This window comes from Apiospora hydei (genome assembly GCF_038363865.1).
Source record: "Apiospora hydei strain CBS 114990 chromosome Unknown utg000004l_segment0_segment0, whole genome shotgun sequence".
Taxonomy (NCBI): domain Eukaryota; kingdom Fungi; phylum Ascomycota; class Sordariomycetes; order Amphisphaeriales; family Apiosporaceae; genus Apiospora; species Apiospora hydei.
Genome location: NW_027117363.1, coordinates 9496941 through 9518524, shown reverse-complemented (window position 1 = coordinate 9518524; position 21584 = coordinate 9496941). Strand labels below are relative to the sequence as shown.

The following is a 21584-nucleotide window of genomic DNA, read 5'->3' as shown; positions in this document are numbered from 1 at the left end:
CGGGCACCTATTCTCTCGAACCTTGACTGGAAATTGGACGTCCACGCTGCAGGAGGTCTACAACACGACCCGTCTACTTCACGGCCGCCGCCGAAGCTATTCTTCAGTGACGACGGGCTCTCGGGGCCGTTGTGTCTGATCGATGGGGTACAGGAGCTCAACTTTTCAGCAAGCTACAGCTGGTAGCCAATCGGCAATCAGGCAGCCGGGAACGGTGACTTTGTATAATACATCATTTGTTGGAATACTCTACCAAAGCGCACATATCATGCTTCTAGTTTCTACCTCAACCGATGATCTACCTCACCCGAGTAGCGTCACCAATGATCAGGATACTCCTCCGGACTCAACCCAAAGTACCCCTGGGCCGGCACCGGATACATCGACGCATTATTGTTATACAGCTGGTAATCCACCCCTCCTGCGCCACCGTGTTCCCCCACCACGCAAACGAGGCGTTCTTCCCGGCCCCAAAGGAGAACGCGAGCGTGACGATGAGCCCCGAGATGGCCACGCCGACGTTGAGACCGGCAAACACCAGGTACGAGTACTTGCCCCCACCACGCCGTGTACCGGCGCTTGAGGAAGTACTGGAAGAACCACGCGACGTACAGCCCGAGCGTCGCGTAGCTCAGGTTGTTGTTGCCGGCCCAGCCGAGCGCGCCCGACAGCGCAATGGCCGGGTTGAGGCACGCCATCGTCGCCGCGGCCGGGGTCCAAAAGTACCGGTCAAAGGACGCAAACTTTTTGGCCTCCATGCGCGACTCGAGAACCCCCTTGAAGCGGGGCAGCAGCTTTTCGCCCGCCATCCACAGGAACCCCAACAAACCGCCCAAGAGGAAACACCACGGCAGCACCGGGTACAGTTTGAACATGTTGTTGGTCCCGAACGCGCCGTAGAAGATGACGGAGGACCAGACCGAGTGCGCGTACTGGCACACCATGTACTGCTTGTTGTCCCACTGGCAGAGCGTGCTGTCCTGGTTGGCGTAGACCATCATGACCTCGAGGATGGCGCAGTAGATGAAACAGTTGACGATGCACGCGGAAACGTGCCCCCGAAAAACGGCGCGCGGCGGGATCTTGGCGTAGTGCGCGTACTTGAGGTCCGCGCTGAACCCGCCGGCCATCTGCTCAAAGGCCGCCCCTAACATCAGGATGATGAGCTGCGGCATCGGGCGGCCGGGGAACCAGACGCCCGGCAGCACCTGCCAGATGGCGTTGAGCTGGATGCCCGTGTTGGCGATGGACTCGATGACGACCCAGGGGATGGTCAGCAGCGCCCCGACGCCCGTGACGCCGAGGATGGACCACCAGGGCGTCTGGGTCGGCCAGGCCGTGACGCTCACTATGGACACGACGAAGCCGAAGAGGAACACGAGGCCGTACCACCACTCGGGCACCTCCTTGTAGATACGCATCATGCGCGTGTGGCCGTCGGCGAAGCCCGTGTAGACGCTGCGGCGCTTGATGGAGTTGACGACGATGCCCACGAAGGCCTTCTTGCAGGGCTTCCAGAACTTGGTAAAGACATAAACAATCGAGAAGGTGTAGTAGACAAAGTTGGCACCCGTGACGAACAGGTTGGCAATGGCATAGTAAGGGGGCCGTACTCCTTGTATTTGGCGATGTCGACGCCGTTGGTGTCGTCGAGCACCTTGGAGACGTTGTACTGGCCCATCTTGTTGTCGAAGGCGCCGTTGGAGTTGATGGGCATGTAGGCGGCCCAGAAGGCGTTCTTGTAGTACATGATGAGGATAATCAGTCCGGACAGGGCGCGCATGACGTACTGCTGCAGCTGCGCGAAGAAGGGCGAGTTCATGGCGTCCTTGCCGGACACGTTGGGGTCCCAGCTCGAGAAGGGGTTGAAGCCCATGCCGCCGTAAGAGCCCGTGACGGTGGCCAGGTTGAAGTTGCTGGGCGAGATCCACGTCATCCAGTTGAAGAGGCGCAGCGAGACGAAGAACTGGTTGGGGATCCAGTAGTACACAAGAAACACGACGCCCGCCCAGACGAACATGGTGTACCGCGTCATGTGCCAGCCGTTGATCTTCTCGCGCTTGCTGTCGCTGTTGATCAGGGTGCGGTTTAGGGCCAGGGTCGGCAGCACGTTGGGCCAGACGGCCTCAATGGGGTAGACGGTCAAGCGACGCAGGATGCCGGCCATGCCGAGACCGTAGACCTGGTTGGCCAGGGCGAGCATGATGTTGAAGCCGAAAGAGGCCCAGCGCTGGTTGAAGAAGACGGGCAGACGCAGAACCAACAGACCGGTGAAGTTTCCGATAGTCGAGGCGCCCGAGAAGATGATCGTCGCAAAAGCTGCTCCTTGCTGGTCCACGGGCCGGGGTTCAGCGTGTAGCGGGTGCCGCGGATGGTCATGCCCCAGTCGGGCAAGACGTAGGCCAGGCCACGGCCCATGGGAACCAACAAGAGCTGGACGACCGAGTTGGGGATGCTGATGCCGGGCTGGCGGGGCGCGAAGAAGGTGTTGATGGCGGTGCAGACGCAGACCCAGAAGAAGCCCAAGAAGTAGGCGCGCAGGCTCTCGCAGGCCTCGTCCGGGTCGTCGTAGGGCAGCGTCACGGCGCGGATCTCGGTGTAAGGCGACCAGTTGTGGTACAGGCCGGCGCGCTTGCACACCTCGTACGCCCACTCGCCCTGCTCCATGCCGCAGGCCTCGCAGCCCTCGACGAGCTCCGAGAGGCGGGCCATCATCTGGCGGTCGATGCTGTAGTCTTCTTTCTGGGTTTCGAGCAGTTCCTTGAGGACCTGGATGGACTCCTCCTCGTTGAGCGTGAGGACGCACTCGACCATGCGGTCGGGATCGGCGCCGGCGGGCAGGGCTTCGCCGCCATGGTCGCCGGTGTACTCGGCCTTGAGGCGATCGAGCCACTCGGCGGGAGGGAAGAGGGCGGGGGACTCAGTGCGGCCCTTCTTCTCCTCGTAGTCTGGACGACTCTGCTTCTCGTCTTGCTCAACGGCATCTTCAGGCTTCTCACCAACGTAATCCACGTTGGTGGCCATGCTGGTGGGAAGTTATCTGCAATGCAAATGCAGACGCAATGCAAGCTGCTGGCTGATGTAGCGACTTCAAAGTGCTGGAAGGAAAGACAACGAGTAGAGTTTTCTAAGGCTTCTTCCTCGGCCGATGCTTTTATCAGACGAACCTTGCTTGGCGTCCAACTCGGTCATCCCGACCTAGACTGATCTACCAGGCCTCATCGTCCAATGTCCAATTGGCCGACGGACAGATTGCCAGCACGCAAGGGACGCAGCTTCCGGTGACGAACCGACGGGTAGCCGAGTTAGATTCCATTTCTCGTGTTAGCACCTTCCGAGTTTGGAGGTTGGACATGCGGGGTAGAAGTGTATTCGCAGCGGGTGACCACTTCCCACTGACAGACCACCGCAGACCGCCACGGCTACTGGCCCGCGTAACGGCCATGATCCCAGCCCGTCGAATGTCCCTTCTTAGTGGTCTGGGGTCTTTCCATCAAGGGACCCTGCTGGTGACCAGGTCTCGGCTCGGGAGCTGTTCTCCGGTGCAGTCCGCCAAGTCTGAGACAGAGCAGTGTGCTGTTCAATTGGAACCAGCAGCGGTATCGTTGAGTCGTTATTTGGCTACATGTACATGTACATTGATACCAGGGAGGCATGCGATCTCTTGTTTGCTCAACAATTGATCGCACAGCCTAGGTGGCGCGTTACGGTGACAGGCAATCATGACGGGGCGGGTAAAGACGATTAGTGACTGACAGTCTGCCAGCCTCCCTTTTTCAGTACCAATTGATACATAGAACCACTCACCATTGGGTTCAGTGGCAGATGCAAGTTGCACGCCATTGGCTAGCTTCATGGTTAGCTTCATGGTTATCAGGATGGACTGCATGTAACGTTATCTTCAGCGAGAACCCCGATCTGAAAGCCAACACCCTGATTGAGCATCTACCCTTGCGACTCAATGGCTTCTACATTCTTCAGTCCCGTCACACGGAGATCGTGATTCTCGAGCTTCGATGTTGTTGCTGGGTATCCTGCTTAATCCTTAAGCCATCCATCAACTGTGCCGCCGATCGCGACCACTTTACCCCACACCCCTTCCCACCAAATAGCCTCCGTCCCCTGTACCTACGTTAGCGCAAAGGCAGCCCGTGATGGCGCACAGCCCTAATCGCGGGGCAATTGACAGCCTCTAGTCACGGACAAGCAACATGACTTACAGCTGCACATGAAGACGGAGAAGAAAATCGGCGTGTCCATCGTCTTCGCCATCGGGCTGCTGGCGTGCATCTCGACACTGGTCAAATCCATCGAAACTGTACTTCAGGCCTTTGTTGCCGGACGTAGTGTACAGTTACTCGATCGGCATGTGCTTTGGTGCCGCCGAGCTCACCTGCGGATTCTTGACCATCACCGCCCCTAGTCTCCCGCAGGCCATATCTTCCATCAAGATATCCAAACCCACGTCAATGCTGAACTTCGGATACATTGGGAAGAGGACCAAGGCCGCCTCTCACGCTGGAAGGTATCACGAGGTGGAGAATATTGAAAACGCGGTGGCAAGGGTGGACTGAACGCCGGTAGCTCCCCCCCACAAGGGGGGTCCTACGCCACCTTGGTAGTATCACCCAAACTGGGGCATGTAGTAGGAATCCAACCCCGTGACGATCTGCTCCCAATCGTCGCTCATCAGTTCAGAGCCGAGGAAGTCGTCCCACAAGTTGTCCAGGCCAAAGTTTTCCACCGCGTCGTTCTCAACAGGCTGTAGACCATGTCCAGGTCCAACGTCGCTCTCCAAGCATGACGGATCTTCTGCTTGCCCTACATCATTTCTTGATGTCCGACCTTCTTCAGCATCTTGAAGTTCTGGGCCGCTACCCTCTGCCCACTTCTCGACCCCCTTAACCTTGATCCGATACCGCCTAAGCACCCCCGTCAACCCGCGCACCAGATCCGCCGCCACCGGCGACTCTTTCCCCGCAGCAGCGAGCAGCCGACAGGCACACGTCAACGCATCCTGTACATCGCCATCTGCATTTTCGTTGTTTTGCGCCCCCGCACGGTTCGTCCGCACACTCGAGTCCAAGGCGAGAATAGCACATGCCGTGAACAGGTGGTTGATCACGATACCCAGGCGGTGCACGGGCGAGCCCGGGCACTGTTCGTGATTGGCGTGGTTCAGAATATGCGGCATCCGCTGTTGTTCTAGATCGGGAGGCTCCGAGAGGGACTTCTCCAGCAGCGCCATGGAGATCTCCAGGACGGTTCGCGCGGATTGGATGCAGATCTCGCGGGATTGGTGGAATCTAGTGTCGCCGGGCCGACCGTCGGCATCTTTTCGCATTAGAAACGGGCGGTGCAGTCGTGCGCGCCGCGAGTGGAAGCCTAGATGAACCGTCGCTCGCTGCAAGCATAGCAGCCGCGGTGCTCCGGGAGGTACTGGGGCATGCAAAGCCAGACAGGGCGGGGACGTGACGAGTATCTGCTCGAATAACTGATCCAGGGCGAGTACCTGTCCATAGTCGCTGATCTCGGCTTGGCCGGGGAGGTACCCGTCCACCACGGCCCGACAAGCTTCGGCCAGTCGGATCCTCTGCAGGAAACAGCTCATCTGCGTCGGCACTTCGGGCGGGTGAGTCAGGCCATCTCCAGCCAGGGACAGGTCGCTGTCATTCAGGTTGCGCGGCTTCGCGACACTCATATGCCGCGGGTGGATCGTGTAGGTTCCGTCGAGTGGGCCACCGCACTGGGCCAACATCCAGTCCGTCGCGGCGACGTGCCACCAAAGCCGCCGCTTGACTTCCCTGGTGGCGGCATCGTCGTCTGACCCGCCCGGACCGTCGACGAGGTGCATGGAGAGCTCGCGGCAGGTGGCGATGGAGCTGGCGTGGAGGAAGCGGAACTGCGCCGACTGGCCGTCGACGTTGTAGTACAGGTAGGCGATGATGGCGTACGCTTGGGCGGCCTCGAGCGAGACTGTGCCGGATTTCTGGACTACGCCCAGCAAGTCGAGTGCGGAGAGGCGCCAGGTCAGAGAGGCTTTTTTTGGCCGCTTTCTCCGACTCGAAGGTGTGTTGGCATGGCACTCGCGCGTCCCAGAAGAAGGCGGTGGTGGCCGCGATGCCGAGGATGAGGGCAGCATGGTCGGGGCTGACACTCGCGGTCAGATCGCTCTCAATCTGGTCATAGAATTGGTTGATGATGAGTCGTATAGCATCCATTTGCAGGATATGCAAGAGATGATAGGCGTTGTCGACAAAGTCGTGGAAGAGAGCAAGGGCTTCCTCTCGAGACATGAGCCATGTTGGACCCTGCTGGCCGGAGACGCTACCACTACTCGAGATCTGGTACTTGGTAGAAGAATCCTGTGACACAGTATGCGAAGGTTGCTGTGAAGTGGCAATGCGAAAGTCCGTAACCGTCTGGGCGCCTGCTTGGTCAACCCACTTGCTCCTGTCAATCGCCGAGTCCAGAAACTTGGCTTCCTGGCGGCGCTCGTTGTATAGAGCCGAGGGCGGCGAGGGCGGGCTGTACGATGACGCATTGGAAGCCGCCGGAGTGGGATGCGAAGAGGAAGCAGCGCCTCCTCGATAGACGGTCTGCTCGAGGGCGGCCACTCTTGCAAGTAGAGATTTGATCGTCGCGTCCGACTCCGCAGCAGCAGCGCTTGTTGGGCCATGGACATGATCGTCTCGGGTGCTAGTGCCGGGCGCGGAGGATGGCGTCGTGCAGGCGATCCCGCGGATGTGACAGCTGCCGCATGGCTGTCCGCGGTCGCACTTGAGCTTCTTTCGCCGGCACGAGTCGCACGAGACCTGCGGCTGCCTGCGGGAGGGCTGTGTCGCACCGCCTTCGGCCTTGCGCTTCATCGCATCAACAAAACTGCGCAATAAAACACTAGCGCTTTCCAATGCAATATAGTTACATTCAGGTCCGGAGCTCCGCGGGAGTTCTAGAAGTGGCGGGGTGATTGACAGGATGGCAGTGTTGAGTTAAGGCATGGGGGTTGTCAGTCACCCGAATTGACGGATTATCCGCGGGGCAGTTGAGCGGATAATCCACGGAGCATCCGACGTCACAATTGTCACTGGGGGTAAGGAGTAAGTTTCCCTTTCAAACGGCTACTGGCAATTGTCTTTTAATCCTATATAATAAGAAAGAATGAAACCTCGTCGAGACTCTTCTTGGTCGCAATGCAAGTTCCGTGTCTGAAGACCGTGGTTTCAATTGACTGACTGCCAATCCAACCATGGCTACCCCTAATCCCAACAGTGGCATCGCACCACATCCCAGAACCAGGTAAGCAAGACATATTCATCCGCAACTTGGTTCACTTGCTGAACATCCACCAGTGCCCGCGCCTGGCTCGCCCTCCTCGGCGCCTCCCTCGCCCTCTTCTGCACCGTCGGCTTCCTCAACGCCTTCGGCGTCTTCCAGGAGTACTACACGACCTACCTGCGCGGCCAGCGCTCCTCCTCGGACATCTCCTGGATCGGCTCCCTGTCCATCTTCCTGCTCTACGCGGTCTCCCCTTCGGCGGGCTTCTCGTGGACCGGATCGGGCCCACCCTCCCGCTATGCGTCGGCAGCGTCGGGTTGTTACTCTCCCTGTTCATGACCTCTCTGTGCACGCAGTACTGGCAGCTCATGCTGGCGCAGTCGCTGCTCTTGGGCATCAGCGCTTCCTTGGTCTTCTGTCCGCCGCTCGGGGTGGTTCTGCGCCATATGCCTCACCGTCGCGGACTAGCAATGGGTTTGACGATTGGGGGCTCGTCAATCGGCGGCATCGTGTGGCCCATCATGCTGCAGCAGCTGCTCAACAAGAACAATGTCAGTTTCGGGTGGACTATTCGCGCCGTGGCTTTCACCATGATGCCGCTGCTGGCGTTTGCCTGCTTCACCATTGTCGAGCCCGTCAAGAAGACCGCGCTCGCAGCCAATCCTAGCCCTGTGCAGGACGGTGGCGAGGCACCTGGTTCGCTGAAGGGGAACGCGACCAATGATCCCTCGGAGAAGAAGCTAGGCTCCAGAGACTTCCTCAAGAAGCCGACTTACATGTTGCTATGCGCCGGCCTCGCCCTGGCCTACTTGGGCTTGTTCACGCCGCTCTTCTACATCTCCTCCTACGCCATTGCCCAAGGCCAGGCCGAGTCTACCGCCTTCTACCTCCTGTCGGCGGTCAACGCGTCCTCCTTCTTCGGCAGGGTGGTGCCGGGCCACTTGGCCGACGTGGCTGGTCACTACAACCTCCTTACCATCTTCACGCTCCTGTCCGGCCTGATTGGTTTCACGTGGACCAAGGCCACGAGTCTGGCTGGGCTGATAGTGTGGGGTCTCGCATACGGGTTCACCTCGGGTGTAAGTACTATTCGTCGAGATGCATCGTCTCCCAACAGTCTCAGACTGACTGATTGTCCACAGGCCGTCATGAGTCTCCAAGGCGCATGCGCGGGCAAGATTGCTCCGCCTCAACACCAGGGTCTTGCCGTCGGCTTCCTCATGGGCTGTCTCTCCATCGCGTAAGTCGCCCGTCCTGAACCATCCAGAAACTAGAAACGCTAACCAGTGCGATGAAGTGCTCTGATCGGTACGCCCATCAGCGGACAGATATTGGACCATTCAGGCTATTTCGCTCTGTCCATGTGGACGGGCGCTACTTTAATCGGAGGGGTGTGGTGCTTGGCCTGGCGCGGTTCATGACGAACCCGAATTTGACGGGGGTGTTCTGAACTGCTGGCTAAAGATTCATAGATAGACGTCAGCCACAGAGTGTTGAAAATGGAGGTGGTCGTGAAGATTGATTCAGAAGAAGTATTTATAGAAATGCCTACGCTCATATTGCCTGAAGTATGTCGCCAATACATTTCGCTGTTTTGACTTCACTGTGTTAGTTGTTTTCAATGCCCGGAGGGGGTTGGCTACCTAAGTAATCAGCAGGGGCTACTATATTAGATGCGATAACGTACTCACTATCATCAGCCGTACAGTATCCTGAGAGGCACTAGTGGTTTAGTGGTAAAATCCATCGTTGCCATCGATGGGCCCCGCGTTCGATTCGCGGCTAGTGCAACACCAAAACTTCTCCTTTTGCATTTCGAAAGCACTTTGCCAGTTCAATTGGCAGTCCTTTTTGAATGACTGGGTCATTGCGGTGTTGTAACTTGTAGGAGATTCTGTTCAATGTGCAGCACTCGACGCAGCAGTGCTCAGCCTGTAGGTGACCAGTACGCCAGCATCACTGATATTTTGCGCGCTGAGAACCCCTGTCCTGCAAATGTACTCGCTAAGAACCCGACGAGTGAGCCACCACCGCTTCGGTGGAGTGTTCCAAGGATCCGGCCCAACGCTGTGCCAGTGCAGAGTCCTCCGAGATGTAATTGCATCAAGCTAGATCATCCTTGGATGCCTGCATCTGGCAACCGAGCCGAGACGCATGTTGGCTGTTGGTTCTGGCTCCAGGAAGACGGCTTCCTTCGCCCCCTTGCATTTACGCCGGTGCTCATAACAGTCGCGGGGTGCCGCTTACTTGTCTGGCGGATTTCACAAGTCTATTTTGACTTCAGGATAACTCAATTGAACCGCATTGCGATATTTCACTGCATGTCTACAGTCACCATGGCTTCATCGCTATTACCGCAGAGTCCCGGGTTTCTCCCCTACTATCTGATCTATGTAAGTTGCGTCTTGCTCATCTCCACGCGACGGTGTGCACATGCTCACCCGCACATAGTCCGGCATGTCCGCCGTGCTCCACTCCGTCGCCTGCTACCGCATGGAGCCCGCAAAGTCCCTCAAGGCTTTCAGCGGGCCCGCCCGGCCGCCGCCCACCGGCCTGCTGGCGCGCGTGTACGCGACTAAGAACCTGTACACGAGCCTGATCCGCCTCTACGCCGCGTACCACGTCGCCAACCCCCAGCTCTACGACTTGGCCACGTGCACCTTCGCGGGGGTCCTCTGGCTCTACGTCACGGAGTTGGCCGCGTACAAGACGGTTCGCATGCGGGAGGCGACTTTCCCGTTCGTTACGGCAGGGGTTGGGCTGGTGTGGATGGTGATGCAGAGGGAGTGGTACCGGAGCCTGTGAGATTCACAGGGTTAAGACGGGGAGGTGATTGTTGAGAATGAGGCCAGCTCTTCGTGAAGAACAGAATGTGCTATAAATGATGACTGTTAGCAAGCTATGATAGAGGAACGCGGTTGCAACTCCTAGCCTAGATTCCTCAAGATAGCTTCTTCACTATCAAAATAATCCCGGCAGCCGAAAAGTCAGAAGTAATCGAATGTTTCATGTTTTCACTGATGGAATTCCTGTAGTTGCGTTCGTTCCTAATACGCATATTGCAACCCAAATGCTGTCAGTTGTGCTGCCAACTTCGCCTGCCACCGTTTCATGTTTGGCGCTGCATACTGTTGAGCAGTGCATCACCCACGCATGACAACCTGCCAATTCAACATATCCAGGTAAAGTTCCTTCCATACTCCCGGGTTTCTGTCAAGATAGTTGGCATGACCCTTGCCTGGGTGTCAAATCGTACGCCTTTAGTGGCAAGACAACTCTTGATGTCTCACTCTTGGCCTTATTCTTCTATCAGTTCCGAGACATACAAGACGATGGCGGGCCGGCAAGCTCTCGGACCGCCCCTACTTCCCAGGGCTAAGCAGTGTATAGGATCACTTTGCTCGGCACATCCTCCGTGCGTTAGCCGACGGAACCACCCACTCGCGCATCCTTCGTTGCCGAGGACTGGCTCATTAAGGTGCAGGAAGGACCCTGACTGGTCAACAAGGCCTCGTTGGTGTGCGATCCTCACTCAACAACGTCCGAGCCACGACCGAATAAGGTAGCCGGTCCACGGGAGGATTCGAGACTATGGAAATAGCACAATGCTTACGTGTAGACGCGTTGTTGCGAGCCAGACCAAGCCAGAACTGACAGAATCCTGAATCAACACAGACATAGATATCAAGTTCGATGGAAGTCATAGCAAACGAATCTCAAATTATCCAAGCATCCAGCTCTTCCAACCACCTCATCATCCACCCCTCCAAAGAGCCTCAGCCTGACATATCAAAGCTCAATCTTCCCGAGACGTCTGAGAGTATTTCTCTAGCCTCTCGCCACTCTCTCAGATCTCTTTGTCATCCACAGCCTAGTCCCATTCCACCCCACACCGACTCACAGCTATGCACGGCCACTTCAGCTGCTTGCTTCTTGCAGCAGCAGGCGTTCAAGCAGCTCGATGGAGTCCTGAGAGACGCGCCCCGGACGCTGACACGGCACCCAGTGTGCCTCGGTCTCCCTACGATGACGGTTCTGCTGACGCTGTCGAGGCTCGCTGGGGAGGAGGAGGGCACGGCGGGTACGGCGGTGGGCATGGCGGACACGGTGGCGGTAACAACGGTGGTAACCACGGCGGTAACCACGGGTGGGGGGCCATGGCAACAAGGACACATCGTCTTGGACGAAGCCATCGTGGGCCAGCTCATGGACTTGGTCGACAGAAGAGACCACCGTCACGGACACTGCCACAGTAACTGCTACCCACACCAACAACGTGTGGAACACCAACACCGCCACGGCGACAGTCACGGCTACACACACCAACAACGTGTACAACACCAACACCGCCACTGCCACTGTTACGGCCACGTACTACGAAAGCTATTACAACACCAATACTGCCACTGCCACTGCCACTGCCACTGTCACGGCCACGGCCACATACTACGAAAGCTATTCCAACACTGCCACGGCTACTGTCACGGCCACGTACTACGAAAGCTACTACAACACCAACTCGTACACCGCCACGGCCACCGTCACGGCCACGTACTACAGCACCGCTACCGCCTCCTACTACGAGACCTACTACAATTCCAACACGGCCACCGTCTACAGCACCGTCACGGTTGGCGCTGGTACCAACACGGTTTATAACACAAACACTGTCTACAACACTAACACGGTCTACGATACCGTTAGCGTTGGGCCTTACACCAACACTGTCTACAGCACTGTGACGGCGGGAGCTGCCACCAACACTATTTACAGCACCGTCACGGCGGGAGGCGCCACCAACACCGTCTCTGTTTACAATACTGCCACTGTGACCAACTACCGGACCGTCGTATCTGCTGCCGCTGCTGCCGCCCCTGGAACCGTGACCGTCACAAACTACCAAACCGTCGTCTCGGCTGCCGCTGCTGCCGCCCCTGGAACTGTCACGGTCACCAACTACCAGACCATCGTGTCGGGTGCTGCTGCGGCGGCTCCTGGGACTGTCACGGTAACCGTCGTCTCCGCCGCTGCCCCCGCCGCACCTCAGCAAGTTACCGTCACGAACTACAAGACCGTAGTCTCCGCCGCTGCCCCTGCCGCGCCCAACACCGTCTACAACACCGTGTACGCCACCAGCACCGTGACCCAGGTCCAGGCCGCGGCCCCCGTCGCCAACAGCGCCACCACCAAGACCGACACCAACACGTACACCAACACCCACACCTACACCATCCTCGTGACGGCCACCGAGACCCATACGGCGACGGAGAGGGTCACGTACTCGGTGGCCGGGGCGGCTCCTGTGTACGGCACCTCTGCCGCCGCCGCGGTGACGGCTTCTTCTTCTCAGTACGGCACTTCTGCCGCTGCGCCGGCCACGGCTTCTTCTCAGGCCACGTACCCGACTGCTGTCCAGTCGACACAGGCCGCCAGCCCTCAGACCGCCTCCAGCGTACAGAGTGTCAGCTCGGTATACGCCACCCCGGCCTCCAGTTCATACGCCACGCCCGCTTCTAGAGTGTACAGCACCAGCACGATCTATGGCACTAGCTCCGTCTACACTACAGCTGCTACGAGTGCTCAAGCCGCTACTACTACTACCACTGGTTGGAGCTCCTCGGGCCCTTGGACGACCGGCACTGCCAGTAACTGGGGTTCGTCCTGGGGCTCGTCCAACACTGGCAACTGGGGCTCTTCTTCTTGGAGCTCTTCCACCTGGGGCCCATATAACTGGGGTTCGTCCACTTTGGGCTTCATCCAACTGGCCCTCTACGGGCACCAGCGGCTGGGGTTCCCTATCCACCAGCATCTGGGCCTCCTCTTTCCCCGGCGACGCCGCCGTCACTCTCGGATCTGGCTCCGGTAACGGCGGCACTTTCGGTGTCCCGTTCGCCTCCAGCGTAGGAGCGGGCGTCTTCACGGCCAGCACGGGCGGCGCCTACACTTTCCCCGGCGGTCCGGCCGTCACCGTCACCTCGGGCGATGTGCTATCATTTGGCAACGGGGGCGTGTTCACTGTCAGCTCGGGCTGGACTGGGACTGCTAGTGCATGGAGCTCGGGCTGGACGGGAACTGCCTCTACGTGGACCTCGGGCGCTTTTGCGACTGCCGGCGCATCTGCTTTCATCTCCGGCGGCGGCGTTCTTAGCGGGAGTCAGTTCACGGTTTCCTCGGGTGCGCTCCCTACTGGCGGATTTGGCGGTGTCGGCGGTTCAGGAGTTGGCGGAGGCATTGGAGGCGGCTTCAACAAGAAGCTGGTGAACGAAAACGGGCTTCCTCTCAACGGCACTCGGGGTCCTCAGACGACCGGCTTCTCTACTATGACTTACACGTGAGTATTTTCTTAACCCTCCCATTTAACTGCACGACGATACTGACTATCACAGCACGACCTACCTCCTCTCTCAAAGCAACAGCGACCAGCTGCTGACCATGACGGGCGCGCGCACGACGGTCGTGTCCCTCGGTGCTGCTGCTCCTGCTGCCTCCGCCTCCGGCACCCCCGGCATCGTCTTCGGCAAGAACATGACCGCGTCGGTTTCGCTATCATTCCCCTTGGTATCCGGTAGCATGAGCGCTTCGGCTTTCAGCAGCAGCGGCAAATCCGCAAGCGCACCGGGCAGCAAGAGTTCGAGCGAATACGCGCCGAAGGAGACGTGAGTTAAACCCCCATCTTTCTTGTCCTTTAATTGACACTCGAGTGCTATAATAGCCAATCCTCGTCCTCGTCGTCTGGCGATGTCTTTGCGTCGGCCCAGTCCTCAGACGGGCTCAAGCAGACTTTTGGGGGTATCGCATTCTGGATCCCCGCTGTGGTAGCGGTTGCATTCTTCATTTAGTATCCCATCACATTTAACGACCATGCCATTTGTATACGCGATGGCTGGACTTTCCCCTTTTGCATTTTCACCATATACAAGCCATATGCAGCTTCCCTTTCCTTTGTTAGCTTCTGATTACGCGCTTGCATAGATTGATTGAATAAATAAAACTGATATTGACTATCTTGAAATCCCGTCATCCAGCGCAAACTGGTATCCCGTTCTGTTCAAGTGATGAGATTTAATAGCCACGCATGACAACAGAATCGAATATTGAAACGAAAAGAAGATAGCATACCTCAAAGCCATGAGCGTCCTTCTCCAAATGGAAGTTCTCTACCAAACTTGTCTATTGCCAAGTGTGGATAAGGAGGTTTCATTACATTGTCGTTGGTTCCGGAACAGCGACACTGATAACCGTGGAGATTATCATCGGCCGAAGCCCATGAGGGGTTCTACCGGTAAAGCCAAAACCAACATGCATGCAATAGATTACATCACCAACAGGTAGTGTCGTTACTCTCGTCTCACCGGAGGCCAAGGCGGCTCAATGGCGGATGATACAAACAGGGTTAGCGATGCGGTTCCGACTGGATGGTTCGACGAATCAGGCATCGCCCACGCCTTGAGAGTCTCCCGTTCAACGTGCCATTCTTGGGGTGCCAGAGTCACATTTATAGGTCTGCCTAGACGTCATATCAGCTTGACTGGCTTGGCTCGAATTCCACAGCCAACAACCAACATCATAATGTACGAAAGCCGCCCTTATCTCGTTTATTCGTGGTAACAGGTGTTCGCAGCTACTCTATTCCCACTCCTCACGCCTTCACCCTACTGCTTCTCAGCAAACCAGCCAAATATGTATCTTCTCCATGGCCTTTCAGTGTGCCTGCTTGCACGTTTCGTCGGTGCTGTCCTCAACGTTCCCGGGGCTCCCGGCTACGGGTCGTCTTGGCGTGGTGTCTAGCCTTCGGTCCCCGGCATACGTGGCCTTACGAGCGAAGATGACGCACCCGGCTATTTCGAGGCCCTCCGAGCGCCCAATCTGACCGGGGCCTACGACTTCGCCACGCCCAACATCTCGGCGCCTCGCGCTCCCGGCAAAGTGACCGAGGAAAGCAACTCCGCGCTCCCGGGCTGGTCCATCTCCATCGCTGTGAGGGCTGGCGTTCCGTTCCGCCAGACCGAAGAGCACTACACGGCCGGCGAGGTTGTGCTGCACGCGCCCGAGTCCTTGCTGACCAATATCACCGATGAGGGCACCGGCCAGAAGAACGTCACGGTGCTCGACGAGTGGGAGCTGTGCCTGATCCAGTGGGACCTCAACAGCGAGCCCTACCCGCCCGCGCTCCGCGGCGACGACGGGACCTGCTCCAGCATCCTGAGTCCCGACTGCACCCGCGACCTGCAAGCCGAGGCCAGGAAGCAGTGCTCAAATCTGAACATCACCAACATCCCCGCCTGCACTAACGACGACACGAGGTCGTTCCGGACGTCTTCGGTGGCCGGCACCTACCCCCGCGAGCGCAATCCGCCAGTTTCCACGTGGCGACGCGGGAGTTGCTGTCCTTCGCCACGCAGCCGGCCCATGGAGGCGCCCGCAACTTGTCCTCTTACAACGACCTTGGCACTGTCGCCTGGCCGATGCTACTCACGCTGAGGGCTGGCCGAGAGAGCGCGAGCTGGTCCGAGCTGTTCTGTGTACGCCCCACAGAAGCAGTCAACGGGAGCACTCTGCCGGTCTGGGAGAGCAAGGAGGAGCAAGGGGATGAAGGGTCCGGAGATGGTCAAGAGGGAGAAGGCCAGGGTGATGAAGAGGGAGCTGCTATGACCATTGCTATTGAAAGAGGCTTCATGTTTGGACTGGGCGCAGCCGCATTGGCGTATCTGATGTTGTGGTAGAAGGCAGTCAAATAATTTGGCAGCCCCTACCCACTGCACTCTACCAGCAGCTGGCAAAGCTCGGGCATCTCCACCATACCCAGTGTTAGATCAAATCTCCGAATTCCCCAGGCTCCTATTGAATGCAGTAACTTGGCAGCTGTTTGCCAATCTACACAGCTGATTCATATTCTCACTTGACACGAAGCTGACTCAGCAGCATGGGTATATTCTTGTATTTAGACTTGGCTGGATATATACAGTGACCTCAGTCAGCACTAAGTCCCGATTATTCATTTTCAAACAGGCCCCGCTTTCCTTTCAAGTACAGGGGCCTTCAATTCCAATGTCCAAAGGCAACATCTACTACAAGACCAACATCGCAAGCGCCGCCAGCGGTCCGACAGCCAAAAGAGCACGGACATCGCTCAGGGACCCGTAGATGCCGGCGGCGGCGCTCTTCGGCGAGGAAGAAGACGGGGTGGAGCCGGTGGAGCCGCCGCCGCCCGAGGTGGTGTTGGTGGAGGAGCCGACGAGAGCCGCGAGCTTGGGGTCTTCGTTGAAGCTGGCCGTGACCGAGGACGAGTTCGTGCAGGCCGAGGGGTCTTGTCGTTGACGCCGGCGACGAAGTTGACGAGCGAGCACTGTAGTAAGATCAGGTGTTAGCATGTAACTATCCCAGAATTAATCAGGGGCTGCCGGTGACATACCTGGTACAGCATGCCGTCATCGCCATCGGCAACAATGCTCAGAACAGCCTTCTGGCCGATATAGCTCTCGGGGACGGCGACCTTGGGCACGCAAAAGGTGCCGACGCCGCTCTGCTGGACCTGACCGTAGATCTGGGTCCAGTTGCCCGCGGCCTTGTCGTCGGTGGTGATGCGGTAGAGCCACTGGGTCTGGGGGTGGCCCGACTTGGTGGCGATGGCGTCGCCGCCGACGTGGAAGTCGGTCGCGGTCTTCGAAAAGTCGGGCGTGTAGCCGCCGCAGGGCGCGGTGGGCTCCTTGTCGTCGTCGAAGGCGCCGATGGTGGGCGGGTACTGGACCTGGAAGTGGGCGCGGGCGGCGGTGAGGAAGAGCAGGGTCGCGGAGGCGACGGAGAGGAGGGGGGCCATGGTGGGACTGGAGGAGGAAAGACGTTTGAGAAAGTTTGGGCAGAGGCCGGATTTGGTTCTATATTTTGGAGTGATCGTCAATTGGGCTGAGAAGCAGGAAGTGAGACATGGCTGGGCGCCGACAGCATCTGCCTACTTATACGTGACCAGGGGAGCTGGAACTGAAGCTCAGCTGGCAACCACCGTATCGAGGTATCTACTTCCCAATCAACCCACAGTGCACCGTACCATGCAACCAGATGACGGCGCGTCGGGACTGGGCACTTGCCTAGGTCCTTCAACGTTTGAAGGAGTGTTCTAGTCGGGCCTAGCCAGGGTACATGGCGACGGTGTAAGTTTGGGGGAAGCGGGAGAGCGGGCCAATTGCAAGCCAGACTTTCCAGGGTCAATTGTTTCGAGAAACCCCCTTATGGTTTGCCTCCTGAACTATCCTGAGATGAGCCAGCCTGGAGTACATGCTGAAAAGCTGATACAGCAGCACGACATTGATGCGATATGTAGGATACCGGCTTCTGCACGAATACGTAGCAGTCTCCTGCAATCTGCGAACTGACAGATGATTGATTGAATGTTTCGATGCCGATCCCGGAGTACCAGAGTCAGGGACAGGCTGTCGGCAGGGGCCTGCCACCTCCAGATCGAGGAGAGATCGGGTGGAACCATTGGCTCGGGGTCTAAGACAAGCTTTTGTGCCAAGCCGATCCGGGAGGAGTTGGGGGGATTGCTCTTCTGAGGTTGTTGGCTGTTTACCTGCCCCTCTCAGATGTAACATTCAACGCCAATCCATTACTGATGTTACTATGAAGCTCGACAAGACATGGATCGTATTCAACTGAGCCGTAATACCTCGGAACTAGAAAGAAGTCGTAGAACCCACGGAACAGTTAGCTGTGCAACTGAGTGTCCTGAGGGTCATCCCTGTTACCCCCCGTCGGTTAGTGTGACCGAGGGGTAGCGGCTTTGTCCCAATCGCGACTGGTTGAGTCGATATGAGCAAGTTGTGGCTTAGGACTAAGCCCGAGACCTCAGCTAGACAGCTCGGCAGCCAAAAGCTGCTCAAACTTGCGCTTTCCAATGCCCGCCAAGGATGCACCGCTACTTGGGCTCGCTTTGGGTAGGAGAGGCTGGCTGAGATGAAGCACCGGGAGAGGACCGTGGGTGGTTCATTCCATGTTGTGCTCTTTGAGGCTCTTCTAGCCGCAGCACTCACCTCGAAGAATCGGTCAGCGCCCACCCAATGCGCAGCAACTTACAGCAACACTACGTACTACGTCAGTACCCGCCGAGAGAACAAAGAGATGCAGTCTTGTGTCCCAATAAGCACGTTTTGTTTCGCCTTGCATACGTAGCTCCCGGGTCTCTTTGAGGTGGAACTTCCCGAGGGTCTGGATGTTAGTAACGCCCGTCTAACTTTAGAACGCCCGTCATCTCGTCTTTGTCCAGCGGCCGGTCAGTCTGGACTGGACGGTGTCGCATTGGCCTCTGTGGTTTCGAAACACTCACGACCTGAGCGGAGGGATTGAACACGTCCATCCTGTGCGACGTACTCTACCGCAGGCAACTCGAACCGAAATCCTCATTGGGAAACGTTTTCTCGGATTGCAAGTCCAGCGCTGGGCGTCTGTTCTTGACTTGACCTCTACTTCTGGACACCGCACCGGATTACTTGAACGCGCCACCTCACCGACGACATCTGCAGCGGCAGAAGCCATCGCCAAGATGGACATGGGCATGGGCGGGATGGATATGGGCAGCGGCATGTTCTCGCAAGACAACATGGCCCTCGCCCGCGCATACTGGTACATCATCGCGGGGGTGCTGGCGCTCCTGCTGCTGATACGGCTGGTTAATTCTGGCCAGCACTGGCTGAGGTAAGGATGACTTCATGCGCAGGCATCCAAACATACATCTAATCACGAGACTCTAGACTGAGGACGTCGCGGACGAGCTCGATACGGTATCCCACCAAACCTACGACGTGGTACTGGCAGACCTGGGCGACCCTGACGGCCGTAGCCCGCGAGATCAGCTACCCGCAGCTCTATGTACCCTACAAGTATTTGTCCTGGATGACGCCGCCGCCGATGGGCCGGGTCTTGGTGCTGCTGGCATACTGGGCCGTCATCATCTACATGATGACGGCGGGGGCCATCAAGAAGGACGTCTACTACTGGGAGCGCATCGGCTTCCGCAACGCCTGGGTCACCGTCACGCAGGTTCCGCTGCTGTACCTGCTGTCGTCCAAGACGAGCCTCGTGGCGCTGCTGGCCGGAACGAGCTACGAGCGGCTCAACTGGCTGCACCGCTGGGTCGCGCGCACCATTTTCGTGACGGCCACGGTGCACGGGTTCCACTTCTGGACGGAGTGGGTGCTGGCCGACTTCGTCCAGGACTACCTGCAGTGGATGCCCATGGTCAAGTTCGGGCTCGGCGCCTGGGGTATCCTGTTGTGGATGGTGCTGACCTCCCTGAGGCCGTTCCGGTCTATGGCCTACGAGGTGTTCGTCGTGCAGCATGTTGTCGCCGCCATCTTCTTCCTCTGGATCATCTACCTCCACGTGCCGGCGAACGCGCGCTACAACGTCTGGTTCGCCATCGCGGCGCTGTGCTTCGACCGCGCGTTCCGGATGGGGATGCTTCTCTGGCAGAACGTCAAGTTCACCAAGCCGAACCCGTCGCGGTGCAGGGGCGGGCAGAGGTTCGGGCACCAGACCCAGATCGCGGCGGTCGGGGACGCGATCACGGTGCTGACGATCAAGGACGTGCATTTCAAATGGCGGGCGGGCCAGCACTTGTACCTGTGGCTTCCCTCGGTGGGCGCGTTCGAGACGCACCCGTTCACCATCGCGTCGGCGCACCAGATGCCCGAGACGTGCATCTGCAACAGCATCCAGCTGGTCATCCGGTCGCATTCCGGGTTCTCGAAGCGGCTTCACGCGTACGCCAAGAAGATGGAGGCGGGTTCGACATCGGGAAAGAAGAAGCAGACACTCACGGCGTGGGTGGCGGGACCCTATGGACGCCCGCCTCGGTGGGACATTTTCGAGACGCTGGTCCTCATTTCCGCGTCGACGGGCGCGTCGTTTACGCTGCCCATCCTGGAGAGCGTGCTGGACTCGAAAGCGACGATCTGTACCAAGCGGATCGATTTCCTGTTGGCGGCGCGGCAGGGCGACGAGGTCGGGTTTTATTTGGGGAGGCTGCACGAGGCGTTGGCGAAAGCGGCGGAGCGGGGGATTGAGTTGAGTGTCTCTATCGCGGTGACGGGGAGTGGACAGTTGGAGGCGATCTCGGAGTCGCTGCTTTCGCGGTCGAACGCGCCTTCGATGGGAACTCTGGAAGGGACAGATGAAAAGAACATCAGGGAGAAGACGACAGATATCGATCCCGGTCCATCTGGGGGCTGTTGCTCAACGACGAACCGCCACAGACGCGTCCCATCACGGACCAACAGCACGGACTCGCACATCCACCACTCGGCGGCCCGGCCCAACGTGCCGGGGTTCATCCGGAACGCGGTCGAGGCGACGGGCGGGGAGACGGGTGTGGTGGTGTGCGGGGGCGCGTCGCTGGTGAGCAAGGTACGGACGAGCGTGGCCCGGCTGAGCGACGAGCGGGCGGTGCACAAGGGGACGGGGGCGCAGGGGATCTGTTTGCATGTGGAGGAGTATTGCTTCTGAGGTGGCATCGGATGGATTATATCAAGAAGGTTCTGAGAAGGCTCGCCTATTCGGCATGCTCCAGGGACAGAGTCTACGATGTAGCACGAGGTTGCACATCGGTATGTAGGCCGGGTGTATCCCGCAGATGAAATGTCTCTTGGTCAGGAGATCGAGACAGATGACAGAATGCGCGACACGGAGCACGCCGGTTCAGATGAATTATCCTATTGAGGCCCCGGGCTCGGAATGACGAGGAGCTCGACACAGCGATTCTTCATCGGTGGTGACAGAAATAGCATCGCTACCATATCAGTGGGATGCTTGCCATATCGGACTTCACCGTCGAGTGAAGCGGCAGGTTGGCCACAGGCAGGCGGGTAACAAGAACGCGCTTCCCGCGGACCAAAGTATTATTTCTAATCGTGATGTTATAAGGCTAAAGAAGGTTTAAATATAATATAATTAAGAAAAAATTTAAACGAGGATTAGAAGTGAAGACCGTCCAGTATGTACGAAGACAGTCATGTGTTTGGTCGCCCTGGTTATGATAGGTCAAGGGTACTGATATAAGCTTCGCAACATGCTGTTACAACTTATCAAAAGTACTCAGGCCGGCGCAAAACCAGTCGGCAAACCGAAACTGTCCCACTATAAGATCTCAGATACTTCGAATCTAGCCATTGCAGTGAGATACATCAATTGAACAACTGCATTCTATATAAACAGTGATCCATCTCAGCTTCGGATCCCGTCTTGGTACTGAGAAACCGTTAGGTGGGGCGGGGCCATCAAGGCCGGGGACCGACGGGCTGGAAGCAACAGAGCCT

General features: G+C 57.8%; 10 protein-coding genes across 10 annotated transcripts; 7 read left to right on the top strand and 3 right to left on the bottom strand.

Moving 5' to 3' along the window:
- Positions 1-317: 317 nt before the first annotated feature.
- PG997_005450 (OPT-domain-containing protein) lies at positions 318-3024 on the bottom strand (the record flags this gene model as incomplete). Its single annotated transcript, XM_066809765.1, has 3 exons — positions 318-1520; positions 1571-2230; positions 2269-3024. The coding sequence occupies 3 exons, from the start codon at positions 3022-3024 to the stop codon at positions 318-320; spliced, it is 2619 nt and encodes an 872-aa protein (XP_066673383.1).
- Positions 3025-4228: 1204 nt separating this feature from the next.
- On the top strand, positions 4229-4574 carry PG997_005449 (uncharacterized protein; the record flags this gene model as incomplete). Its single annotated transcript, XM_066809764.1, has 2 exons — positions 4229-4284; positions 4355-4574. 2 exons carry the CDS (start codon positions 4229-4231, stop codon positions 4572-4574), a joined length of 276 nt encoding a protein of 91 aa, XP_066673382.1.
- A 50-nt stretch (positions 4575-4624) lies between these two features.
- PG997_005448 (putative Zn(II)2Cys6 transcription factor) lies at positions 4625-6869 on the bottom strand (the record flags this gene model as incomplete). The annotated part of the gene is made up of 2 exons (XM_066809763.1): positions 4625-5976; positions 5999-6869. The coding sequence occupies 2 exons, from the start codon at positions 6867-6869 to the stop codon at positions 4625-4627; spliced, it is 2223 nt and encodes a 740-aa protein (XP_066673381.1).
- A 324-nt stretch (positions 6870-7193) lies between these two features.
- PG997_005447 (uncharacterized protein) lies at positions 7194-7617 on the top strand (the record flags this gene model as incomplete). The annotated part of the gene is made up of 2 exons (XM_066809762.1): positions 7194-7204; positions 7353-7617. 2 exons carry the CDS (start codon positions 7194-7196, stop codon positions 7615-7617), a joined length of 276 nt encoding a protein of 91 aa, XP_066673380.1.
- A 29-nt stretch (positions 7618-7646) lies between these two features.
- Positions 7647-8522, top strand: PG997_005446 (MFS monocarboxylate transporter; the record flags this gene model as incomplete). Its single annotated transcript, XM_066809761.1, has 2 exons — positions 7647-8357; positions 8421-8522. 2 exons carry the CDS (start codon positions 7647-7649, stop codon positions 8520-8522), a joined length of 813 nt encoding a protein of 270 aa, XP_066673379.1.
- A 1092-nt stretch (positions 8523-9614) lies between these two features.
- Positions 9615-10083, top strand: PG997_005445 (uncharacterized protein; the record flags this gene model as incomplete). The annotated part of the gene is made up of 2 exons (XM_066809760.1): positions 9615-9671; positions 9730-10083. The coding sequence occupies 2 exons, from the start codon at positions 9615-9617 to the stop codon at positions 10081-10083; spliced, it is 411 nt and encodes a 136-aa protein (XP_066673378.1).
- Positions 10084-11183: 1100 nt separating this feature from the next.
- Positions 11184-13613, top strand: PG997_005444 (uncharacterized protein; the record flags this gene model as incomplete). The annotated part of the gene is made up of 3 exons (XM_066809759.1): positions 11184-11415; positions 11505-12936; positions 13061-13613. 3 exons carry the CDS (start codon positions 11184-11186, stop codon positions 13611-13613), a joined length of 2217 nt encoding a protein of 738 aa, XP_066673377.1.
- Positions 13614-13710: 97 nt separating this feature from the next.
- Positions 13711-15759, top strand: PG997_005443 (uncharacterized protein; the record flags this gene model as incomplete). Its single annotated transcript, XM_066809758.1, has 3 exons — positions 13711-13934; positions 13991-14090; positions 15067-15759. 3 exons carry the CDS (start codon positions 13711-13713, stop codon positions 15757-15759), a joined length of 1017 nt encoding a protein of 338 aa, XP_066673376.1.
- A 587-nt stretch (positions 15760-16346) lies between these two features.
- On the bottom strand, positions 16347-17095 carry PG997_005442 (expression library immunization antigen 1; the record flags this gene model as incomplete). The annotated part of the gene is made up of 2 exons (XM_066809757.1): positions 16347-16624; positions 16687-17095. The coding sequence occupies 2 exons, from the start codon at positions 17093-17095 to the stop codon at positions 16347-16349; spliced, it is 687 nt and encodes a 228-aa protein (XP_066673375.1).
- Positions 17096-18814: 1719 nt separating this feature from the next.
- PG997_005441 (uncharacterized protein) lies at positions 18815-20775 on the top strand (the record flags this gene model as incomplete). Its single annotated transcript, XM_066809756.1, has 2 exons — positions 18815-18966; positions 19044-20775. The coding sequence occupies 2 exons, from the start codon at positions 18815-18817 to the stop codon at positions 20773-20775; spliced, it is 1884 nt and encodes a 627-aa protein (XP_066673374.1).
- Positions 20776-21584: the final 809 nt, after the last annotated feature.